This window comes from Mesoplodon densirostris, chromosome X, assembly GCF_025265405.1.
Source record: "Mesoplodon densirostris isolate mMesDen1 chromosome X, mMesDen1 primary haplotype, whole genome shotgun sequence".
Lineage (NCBI taxonomy): Eukaryota > Metazoa > Chordata > Mammalia > Artiodactyla > Ziphiidae > Mesoplodon > Mesoplodon densirostris.
In genome coordinates this window covers 77,365,244-77,377,280 of record NC_082681.1, presented here as the reverse complement: position 1 = coordinate 77,377,280, position 12,037 = coordinate 77,365,244, and the positions used below count along the sequence as shown (strand labels likewise).

General features: G+C 43.3%; 2 protein-coding genes and 1 non-coding gene across 3 annotated transcripts in view; 2 read left to right on the top strand and 1 right to left on the bottom strand.

The window, feature by feature from the left end:
- ERCC6L (ERCC excision repair 6 like, spindle assembly checkpoint helicase) overlaps nt 1-3,198 on the bottom strand; it is a 61,692-nt gene extending 58,494 nt beyond the window's left edge. Inside the window, exon 1 of the mRNA XM_060087930.1 lies at nt 3,085-3,198. Within this exon, the coding sequence (XP_059943913.1) occupies nt 3,085-3,152 (68 nt within the window). The 5' untranslated portion in view covers nt 3,153-3,198. The remainder of the gene's footprint in view (nt 1-3,084) is intronic.
- PIN4 (peptidylprolyl cis/trans isomerase, NIMA-interacting 4) overlaps nt 1-12,037 on the top strand; it is a 98,159-nt gene that overhangs the window by 69,813 nt on the left and 16,309 nt on the right. The window lies entirely within an intron of this gene.
- Nucleotides 956-1,062, top strand: LOC132482837 (U6 spliceosomal RNA). The gene has a single exon (XR_009531000.1). It is a non-coding gene; the product is annotated as a U6 spliceosomal RNA (small nuclear RNA).

The following is a 12,037-nucleotide window of genomic DNA, read 5'->3' as shown; positions in this document are numbered from 1 at the left end:
GCTGCTATAGAAGACAGTATGGCAGTTCCTCAAAAAATTAAAAGGAGAATTACCATATGATCCATCAATCCCACTTCTGGATATATACCCAAAAGAATTGAAAGCAGGATCTCAAAGAGATATCTGTACACCCACATTCACAGCAGCACTATTCACAATAGTCAAGAGATGGAAGCAACCCAAATATCCATCAACGGATAATTGAATAAACAAAATGTGACCTTATGCATACAATGGAACATTATTCAGGCTTAAAAAGGAAGGAAATCCTGTCACATGACACAACATGGATGAATCTTGAGGACATTATGCTACATAGAATAAACCAGTCATGGGCTTCCCTGGTGGCTCAGTGGTTAAGAATCCACCTGCCAATGCAGGGGACCTGGGTTCGATCCCTGGCCCGGGAAGATCCCACATGCCTTGGAGAAACTAAGCCCGTGTGCCACAACTACTGAGCCTGCGCTCTAGAGCCCGTGAGCCACAACTACTGGACCCACATACCACAACTACTGAAGCCCACGCACCTAGAGCCAGTGCTCCGCAACAAGAGAAGGCACAATGAGAAGCCCGATCACCGCAACGAAGAGTAGCCCCTGCTCGCCACAACTAGAGAAAGCCTGCGCACAGCAACACAGACCCAACACAGCCAAAAATAAAAATAAATTTATTTTAAAAATTAAAAAAATAAAAAATAAACCAGTCACAAAAAGACAAATACTGTATGATTGTACTTATATATAAGGTCCCTAGAGAAGTCAAATTCACAGAGAAAGTAAAATGGTGGCTGCCAGGGGCTGGGGGAGAGAGGAATGAGGAACTGTTGTCTAATAGGTATAGAGTTTTAGTTTTGCAAGATGAAAAGAGTTCTGGAGAGGGATGATGGTAATGGTTGAACAACAATGTTCATGTATTTAATACCACTGAACCGTACACTTAAGAATAGTGAAAATGGGTGCTCACTTTGGCAGCACATATACTAAAATTGGAACAATACAGAGGAGATTAGCATGGCCTCTGTGCAAGGATGACACGCAAATTCATGAAGCATTCCGTATTTCTGGAGTTTGGGATTAGCAGATGCAAACTGTTATATATAGAATGGATAAACAACAAGGTCCTACTGTATAGCACAGGGAACTATATTCAATATCCTGTAATAAACCATAATGAAAAAGAATATGAAAAAGTATACCTGAAACTAACATGATACTGTAAATCAACTATACTTCAATTTTAAAAGATTTTTTAAATTTTAAAGACTATATATAAGTATAAATGAATCACTTTGCTATATACCAGAAACTAACACAACATTGTAAATAAAAACACTTCAATAAAAAATAAATTTAAAAAAAATAATGGTTAAGATGGTAAATTTTATGTTGTATTTTATAATAATTTAAAGAAAATTTTAAATGCTCATTCCCACATCACCATGTCCTCCACCCTTAGCCATCCGGTGAATGATTAGTTTCTCAACACCAATGTCTCCTCTTGTGAGCCCTTCCCTTAGCTCACTGATCCTTGTAGTTGGCCATTCCCTCCTGTAGTATGCCTTGCACACTGTACCTCTTACAGCACTTATCAAACAATATAGCAATTATGGTCTACCTATCCCTTTCCACCACTAGATTATAAGCAGTCTGGGGGCACGGACAGTGTTTTACTCCTCTCTGTATCCCCTAGGCCTGGGGCTTGGTAGACTGGACAAACCCAAGAAAGGCTTTTGTAGGGGGGTATCTTAAAATTAATGCTTATTTTTGTACATTAAAGCACAGCATACACAAAAATCACTGAAAAACTACAAAAGGAAAATATTTTACCATATATAACAAGAACTTTAAATTTTTAATATATTAATATATATTTAAATAATTTTAAAAAGGTAGTTCCAAACAGAAAGATGAGTGTTGAACCTTGACTGGAAATGTATACAGTAAATTATAAATGTAAAATAGAATAATAGAAAATATTTAAATTTAGAAAGAATAATATCATAAGGCATTACCAATCTTTATTTATTAAAAGAAAACGGATTTCAAAATGGTAATTTTGTGATACAGCCACTATGGAGAACAGTATGGAGGTTCCTTAAAAAACTAAAAATAGAACTACCATACGACCCAGCAATCCCACTACTGGGCATATACCCTGAGAAAACCATAATTCAAAGAGAGTCATGTACCAAAATGTTCACTGCAGCTCTATTTACAATAGCCAGGACATGGAAGCAACCTAAGTGTCCATCCACAGATGAATGGATAAAGAAGATGTGGCACATATATACAATGGAATATTACTCAGCCATAAAAAGAAACGAAATTGAGTTATTTGTAGTGAGGTGGATGGACCTAGAGTCTGTCATACAGAGTGAAGTAAGTCAGAAAAAGAAAAACAAATGCCGTATGCTAACACATATATATGGAATCTTAAAAAAAAAAAGATTCTGAAGAACCTAGGGGCAGGGCTGGAATAAAGACCCAGATGTAGAGAATGGACTTGAGGGACACGGGGAGGGGGAAGGGTAAGCTGGGATGAAGTGAGAGAGTGGCATGGACATATATACACTACCAAATGTAAAACAGATAGCTAGTGGGAAGCAGCCGCATAGCACAGGGAGATAAGCTCGGTGCTCTGTGTCCACCTAGAGGGGTGGGATAGGGAGGGTGGGAGGCAGACGCAAGAGGGGAGAGATATGGGAACATATGTATATGTATAGCTGATTCACTTTGTTATAAATCAGAAAGTAACCCTCCATTGTAAAGCAATTATACTCCAATAAAGATGTTGTTTAAAATGGTGATTTTGAAAGCTGTAGACCCGAGAAAGCCTGGATCGATTGAAGTTCTGGCTCTTAAGGAGTTCATACTGGAGTTATTTGACCCGGGGCATCGGGGGCTCCCCAGGCTTTAGAAATCTGGGGAAATCCCCACGCCTCCTCCGAGAACACGGGCGCGCGTCTCACAAGGCTCCACCTCAACAGTTTGGGCCCCTGGGAGGGTCCAGCGGACCCCCACACACACCCACACCCACTCCCGGCCAGGGCCTGTGAACTAGACCCGCCCAGCGACCCAAATGTACCTCAGGTAACGGGCAGCCTGCTCTGGGCTTAAGGCCCCAGCTTCCGCAAACCCTCGGGACGCCTTCATGACCCTCAGATTGGGCTCCGTGTATCTCAACCGCGGATTGAACTTCCCTCGCTCCCGCCCTGCGCATGAGCCTTGCGCGTGGAGGCGGGGCAGGGCCAACGGACAGTGTAGCGGCCGGCCAATCCACTGCACCGCGCTCCGGCGCCGCCGCCTGAGCCCCGCCCACGAAGGTCGCGCGCATGCGCCTACGCCCGCTGTGGGGGTGTAGAGGCGGTGGCTGACCCCATGGCGGGGGGTGGGTAATGTCCTCTTGTCTCTTGCATTTTCAGTCTAGTCCAAACCACGCTGCGGCGAATTCTTGCGTGCGTGTGATATCCTTGTGAGTGGAGTAGACTGCCTGATATGATCTCAGTCGTTTTAGTGGCCCTTAGAAACCTCCTCCACAGCCCGGATCCCCAAATATCCTCCATTCTCTGCTCGCCAGCGTCTGGTACTGAGCGTGCTTTGAATTCATACATCCTAGGAGGCATAGTCCTCGTGATTTAAACTCACAGTAAAGAAGAGTATTCAAGAACCAAGCCAAAAGTCTCATTTGAGAAATAAGTAGTGCTGTTGTGTATGGTCACCACCATTTCTTCAGAAGCTCCAACTGAGATGCAGTCATATTTTCAAAGGCAGAGCTCAGGGCTTCAGGTAACATGGTGATTGAGTTTAAGTGGCTTCCCTGGGCAACGCTAAATAGGTTTGTGAGCCAACAAAAATTGTCCTTTTTCACATACTGGCAAGAATATGGACATTAAGATTCCTCGAGGTACTAATTAACATTCAGTATTTGAAAACTCACCTATTGACCCAGTCATATGCCTACCACATATCCAGAAGATTTTAAGATTTTTGTAAATTTCATAGAACGTTAGTGATAAGGGAAACACCGACTGAAACCACCCGCCCTCGCCAGGCACCATAGTAACCACTTGCATGAGTTATCTTAAAACAGAAGGTCCCAGGGCTTCCCTGGTGGCGCAGTGGTGGAGAGTCCGCCTGCTGATGCAGGGGACACGGGTTCGTGCCCCAGTCCGGGAAGATCCCACATGCCGCGGAGTGGCTGGGTTCGGGAGCCATGGCCGCTGAGCCTGCGCATCCGGAGCCTGTGCTCCACAACGGGAGAGGCCACAACAGTGAGAGGCTCGCATACCGCAAAAAACAAACAAACAAAAAAACCAGGAGGTCCTGGTAAGGAATACGGAACTAACAAGCTACCAGCGACCAGAGTTAAAAAGGGAACTTAAAGAAGGTGGTCTACTTTCCTGGTTTATATGACTTTAAGTCATATGTTCATGTGACTTTAGGCCCTCTGTTAAGAGGGCTTTTAGTATACCACTACTGTCCCCATTTTTCAGATGTGAAAATTGAGGCTCAGAGAAATAAAGTGACTTGGCCTAAGGTTCCAAAGCTGGGAAATGGTAGAGCCAGAATTCCATACCAAGTCTATGTGAACACAAATCTGTGCTCATTCACAGTGTCACACTGCCTATTGCTGCAAAGAAGAGGGGAGTGGTGGGAAATGAGGTTTCAGGGGTAGTTGGAAGCTAGTTTGTGAAGGAGCTTGTTTACCCTGCTAAAGTGTTTGAATCACTTCTTCTCCTGGAGGCAAGTTTGAATTGGGGATGGGGGTGGGGAGTCAAGTGTATAGGTGCCCTGGGTACCCAAAGGATGAGTGTGGTGAGAAGTAGGGCTGGTGGAGATAATTCCATTGAAAAGAAAAGAGAGATATGAGCACAAAAATCTTTTTTTTTTTTTTTTTTTTGTGGTACGCGGGCCTCTCACTGTTGTGGCCTCTCCCGCTGTGGAGCACAGGCTCCAGACACGCAGGCTCAGCGGCCACGGCTCACAGGCCCAGCCGCTCCGCAGCATGTGGGATCTGCCCGGACCGGGGCACGAACCCACGTCCCCTGCATCGGCAGGCAGACTCTCAACCACTGCGCCACCAGGGAAGCCCCAGAAATCTTTATCTTGAGTCTGAGGAAGGCCATCTCTAGTTGTGCTTTGGCTCAGTGTCTGCCATCATCACTCATACCCTTGGAATTGTTGAGAACCCAGGGTGAAGCAAAGCAGAACCCTGATTGCTGCCTTAGGCAACTGCCCCTATCTTGGCTTCGGAGAAAAGCTAAAAGGAAGGCCCTCAGGAGCCATGCTACTCCCTATATGTTTCCCTGGGACAGTGATCTCCAAACGACCTGATCATTAGATAAAAGGACCAACCCTCCTGCTTACCTGCCCTTAGGCTACTGGATTTTTCTCAGTGCCATTTTCACACAGCCACAGGACTCCCCCTCTTTAAACACAAAGTCCTCCAGCTCTCCTTCCCTCCCCCTCAGTCCTGCAGTAGCTGCTTCCTTTGGGCCCTTCTCAGTGCCTTCTGGAGTGCCAGCTCCCACCATAGGGTGCCAATGGCCTAGGAAACTTGGCACCCATGACTCCTAGTCCTCCTCTGTAAATGGTCACACACATTCACAGGCTGAAAATAAGAGAGAGGTTGGGGAGGATTTAGAGTGGATAAATGGAGAGAATGAAAAAAAGATCAAAATAAGAGTTACCACTCATACTGAAGAATAAAAACCATATGATCATCTCAATAGATGCAGAAAGAGCTTTTGATAAAATTCAACACCTATTTATGATAAAAACTCTCCGGAAAGTGGGCATAGAGGGAACTTACCTCAACATAATAAAGGCCATATACGACAAACCCACAGCAAACATCATTCTCAATGGTGAAAAACTGAAAGCAATTCCTCTAAGATCAGGAACAAGGCAAGGATGTCCACTCTTGCCACTATTATTCAACATAGTTTTGGAAGTCCTAGCCACGGCAATCAGAGAAGAAAAAAATAAAAGGAATATAAATTGGAAAAGAAGAAGTAAAACTGTCACTGTTTGCAGATGACATGACACTATACATAGAAGACCCTAAAGATGCCACCAGAAAACTACTAGAGCTAAACAATGAATTTGGTAAAGTTTCAGGATACAAAATGAATGCACAGAAATCTCTGGCATTCCTATACACTCACAACGAAAGATCAGAAAGAGAAATTAAGGAAACAATCCCATTCATGATTGCAACAAAAAGAATAAAATACCTAGGAATAAACCTACCTAAGGAGGTAAAAGACCTGTACTCAGAAAACTATAAGACACTGATGAAAGAAATCAAAGATAACACAAACAGATGGAGAGATATACCACGTTCTTGCATTGGAAGAATCAATACTGTGAAAATGACTATACTACCCAAAGCAATCTACAGATTCAATGCAATCCCTATCAAATTACCAGTGGCATTTTTTACAGAACTAGAACAAAAAATCTTAAAATTTATATGGAGACACAAAAGACCCCGGGTAGCCAAAGCAGCCTTGAGGGAACAAAACGGAGCTGGAGGAATCAGACTCCCTGACTTCAGACTATACTACAAAGCTACAGTAATCAAGACAATATGGTAGGGCTTCCCTGGTGGCACAGTGGTTAAGAATCCGCCGGCCAATGCAGGGGACATGGGTTTGAGCCCTGGTCTGGGAAGATCCTGCATGCTGTGGAGCAACTAAATGTGTGCACCGCAACTACTGAGCCTGTGCTCTAGAGCCTGCGAGCCACAACTACTGAGCCCGTGAGCCACAACTACGGAAGCCCACGCGCCTAGAGCCCATGCTCTGCAACAAGAGAAGCCATTGCAATGAGAAGCCTGTGCACCACAACAAAGAGTAGCCCCCACTCGCCGCAACTAGAGAAAGCCCATGTGCAGCAACGAAGAAGACACAACACAGCCAAAAATAAATAAATAAAATTAATTAATTAATTTTAAAAAGACAATATGATACTGGCACAAAAACAGAGATATAGATCAGTGGAACAGGATAGAAAGCCCAGAGATAAACCCACGCACCTATGGTCAACTAATCTATGACAAACGAGGCAAGGATATACAGTGGAGAAAAAACAGTCTCTTCAATAAGTGGTGCTGGGAACACCGGACAGGTACATGTAAAAGAATGAAATTAGAACACTCCCTAACAACATACACAAAAATAAACTCAAAATGGATTACAGACCTAAATGTAAGACCGGACACTATAAAACTCTTAGAGGAAAACATAGGAAGAACACTCTTTGACATAAATCACAGCAAAATCTTTTTTGATCCACCTCCTAGAGTAATGGAAATAAAAACAAAAATAAACATATGGGATCTAATGAAACTTAAAAGATTTTGCAAAGCAAAGGAAACTACAAAAAAGATGAAAAGACAACCCTCAGAATGGAAGAAAATTTTTGCAAATGAATCAATGGACAAAGGATTAATCTCCAAAATATATAAACAGCTCATGCAGCTCAATATTAAAAAAAACAAACAACCCAATCAAAAAATGGGCAGAAGACCTAAATAGACATTTCTCCAAAGAAGACATACAGACGGCCAAGATGCACATGAAAAGCTGCTCAACATCACTAATTATTAGAGAAATGCAAATCAAAACTACAATGAGGTATCACCTCACACCATTTAGAATGGGCATCATCAGAAAATCTACAAACAACAAATGCTGGAGAGGGCGTGGAGAAAAGGGAACCCTCTTGCACTGTTGGTGGGAATGTAAATTAATACAGCCACTATGGAGAACAGTATGGAGGTTCCTTAAAAAACTAAAAATAGAATTACCATATGACCCAGCAATCCCACTACTGGGCATATACCCAGAGAAAACCATAATTCAAAATGACACATGCACCCCAATGTTCACTGCAGCACTATTTACACTAGCCAGGTCATGGAAGCAACCTAAATGCCCATCGACAGACGAATGGATAAAGAAGATGTGGTAGGGACTTCCCTGGTGGTGCAGTGGTTAAGAATCAGCCTGCCAATGAAGGGGACATGGGTTCAAACCTTGGTCCGGGAAGATCCCACATGCCACGGAGCAACTAAGCCCATGTGCCACAACTACTGAGCTAGCGCTCTAGAGCCCATGAGCCACAACTACTGAGCCTGTGTGCCACAACTACTGAAGCCCGTGTGCCTAGAGCCCGTGCTCCGCAACAAGAGAAGCCACCGCAATGAGAAGCCCGCACACTGCAACGAAGAGTAGCCCCTGCTCACCACAACTACAGAAAGCCCATGTGCAGCAACCAAGACCCAACACAACCAAAAATAATAAATAACTAAATAAAATTAATTCTTTAAAAAAAAAAGACGTGGTTCATATATACAATGGAATATTACTCAGCCATAAAAAGGAACAAAACTGCATCATTTGTAGAGACATAGTTGGATCTAGAGACTGTCATACAGAGTGAAGTAAGTCAGAAAGAGACAAACAAATATCGTATATTAACGCATATATGTGGAACCTAGAAATATGGTACAGATGAACCGGTTTGCTGGGCAGAAATAGAGACACAGATGTAGAGAACAAACATATGGACACCAAGGGGGGAAAGTGGCATGGGGGTTGGTGGTGGGATGAATTGGAAGATTGGGATTGACATATATACAGTAATATGTATAAAATAGATAACTAATAAGAACCTGCTGTATAAGAAAATAAATAAAATTCAAAAATTAAAAAAACAACCAAACCCAGTGCCAAGAGCCGCATCTCAAATCTCCTGGAGCTATCTTTTTCAGAGATATGCTTGTGTAGCCAGTAGCCCCAGTTACTGCAGTTACAAATCAGTATAGTGTGTTCAGACCGCCATCCTCCTATGATTCATCAGGGAAGTGATGAAATAAATTAAGTGTAGTGAATTGCTTTAGAGACCAGGGAATGAAAAATATATGCTTGTTTCTGTTCTTTCTTTTGTATTCCTTTTCAAACAAATAAGTACTCCATAAACATTAATTTTTAAAAAATGAGTTACTACTATATTCCATTTATGTGTCAGGCCCTGTTCAAAGCAGTTTACTTTTATTAACTCTCTTGGCTGTTCCTCATTTCACATCTACCCCCAAAGCAAGTGCTTGAATTCTCACTGCTTCTCTCAAGGCAATGGAGTTTTTTAAACCTTCCCTAATTATTGTTAATTTTTAAAGTGTGATGGTGGTATTGTTGTATGTTTTAAAGCCCTTATCTGCTAGAAATACATAATGGAGTATTCTCAGATAAAATGACATGACACCTGGGATTTACATTAAAATACTCCAGTAGAGAGCAAAATGAGAGACAGGTGAACATAGATTGGCAAAATGTTGATAATTGTTGAAGCTTGTTACAGAGGTTCATTATCCTCTTCTCTCTACTTTTCTGCATGTTTGAAAATTTCCATAATAAAAATTAAAAAAGAAAAAAACCTTTGCTTTCTAATCTGCAAATTACACTGAGTCACCCGCACTCACAGACCGGAAATAGGATAATGAGGCCTTGTGGGAGAGTTCAGAATAGGTAAATGGAGAGATGGATGAGGCAGAATACAAACAATAGCTACTACTGGGACTTCCTTGGTGGCACAGTGGTTAAGAATCCGCCTGCCAATGCAGGGGACATGGGTTTGAACCCTTGTCTGGGAAGATCCCACATGCTGCAGAGCAAACTAAGCCCGTGCACCACAACTACTGGACCCACGTGCCACAACTACTGAAGCCTGTGCTCCGCAATGAGAAGCCACCACAATGAGAAGCCCACACACTGCAACGACTAGCCCCCACTCACCGCAACTAGAGGAAGCCTGCACACAGCAACAAAGACCCAACGCAGCCAAAAAATAAATTAATTAAATAAATAAAATTTTTTTAAAAAGAACAATAGCTATTACTAATAGAGCACTTGAGTGCCAGGCCTTGTTGTATGCGCTTTACATATATTAACTCTTGTAATCCTCACAACAACCTTGTTAGGTAGTGTATACCATTATTAAAATCCCTTTATAGATAAGGAAACTGAGGCACAAGAAAGACTGAATAAGTTACACAAATTTACACAGCTTGTGAGTGGTAAAGCTGAGTTCCAAACACAAGCAGCCTGGCTTTTGACTCTTTGCTCTTAAATACAATGCTAGTTAGATATAGAAAGCAGCTGATAGGTGTAAAGAAGGATTCATTCTTCTATTATTCATTTATTTAATAAATATGTGTTAAGCCTTTACAAGATGGCCAGGCAAGGATATGGGTGCTAGGGAACAGTGGTGAGCAAAACAGACAGACAGATTCTTGCTATCAAGGAGTTTAAATTTTGATTGGGGGCTGGGGGTTGGGTACACTTGAAACAATGATCACGCAAGCATATGGAAAATTACAAACCATGATGAGGTTTGAGGCAGGAAAACTCCAGGGAGTTCTGAGAGCATCTGATGAGGTACCTGACCCAGTCTGGAAGGGCTGGGAAAGGTTTCTCTGAGAAAGTAGTATTTGAGCTGAGAGCTGAAGGATAAAGAGGAGTTAATTAAACAAAAAAAAAAATAAAAAGGGAAGGGAAGAGCATTTCAGGAAGAGGGAAGAGCATTACTAAAAACCCTGTGACAGGAGAAAGCTTGATGCATGGGAAGAATTGAAAAGGATAGGGTGATTGGAGCAAAGCCTAGAACACTAAAGTTGGAACAGTTTTCTGGAGTCAGTGCAATGTCACAGGTGAGGGAACTGCCACTGGGAAAGAAGGGAGTGGCTTGTCTGAGGTTACACCCTGAATCAGTGGCAGAAATGGGATTCAAACCTAAGTTCCTTGACTCCCAGCCAAGTGCTCTTTCCAGCACAGACCTCGGCTTCACTGCATGTGAGGAGGAGGGAAGCCAACTTGGTGTCAGCAAAATGCTGCTCTTGGGGACTGAGAATGGGAGAGGGTATTTTTAGAGATAGATAAAAATAACCAAATGAAGTCTTCATGGGCAAGGAGATCAAGAGTGGGTTGGGGGCATAAAAAATAAGAAAGTGATTTGGAAACAGAAAGAATTTAATTTGTGATTCCCAGATACCTAATTAGGCTTTCCTCCCCTATTTCTAGCTAGGGTTCTAAAGTGGGTGGAGGTTTTGTTGGCGGGTGGAGAAGGGGACTGAGACTGAGGCCTTAATTCCCTTTTGTGGGTGAGAGGCATCTGTTCCAGGGGAAGGAGGGAAGGTGCTTGGAGGAGGTGAGTCTTCTCCAGCTCCGCCAGCAGGGGGAGCCGGAAACCAAATTTCCTAAGAACGGCAGCTGGCCTGGCCCGAGGGCTGGATAAATTCTTTTCTTTTTTTAAATTAAATTTCTATATTTTATTTTTGGCTGCACTGGGTCTTCGTTGCTCCACGCGGGCATTCTCTAGCTGCGGCGAGCGGGGTCTACTCTTCATTGCCGTGCGCGGGCTTCTCACTGCAGTGGCTTCTGTTGTGGAGCACAGGCTCTAGGCACGCGGGCTTCAGTAGTTGTGGCACACAGGCTCAGTAGTTGTGGCACACAGGCTTAGTTGCTCGGCGGCATGTGGGATCTTCCCGGACCAGGGCTTGAACCCGTGCCTCCTGCATTGGCAGGTGGATTCTCAACCACTGTGCCACCAGGGAAGCCCCGGGGCTGGATAAATTCTTATAGGAAACTAGTCAAGTCAGCCTGAGATGCTGTGGAAATGACAGGAACTGCGAGGAAAGAGGGAGCCAGGAGTTAGGATTATCCACAGGGTCTTTGCACTAAATTGCAAAGTCTGATGAGTGCTTTCTAAACTGTCTCCTAGGGTTTGGGCTGAAGCAGGCACCAAAGGGGAGGGAATCCTTTGACAGGAAGGACAGTGCTGCTGCAGAAAACATGGCATCCTCCACTCTCCTTGGGCTACCTCATCCACTCCCAACACATCACAGTTCTGTCTGTAACCTCATCCTCTCTCCTGAGTTTCAGACCTATATGGCCAGATGGCTACAGGACATGTCTTCCTGGAAGCTCGAACTCAACATGACACTGACTTCATTTCCTACCTTCCCCTACACCTGT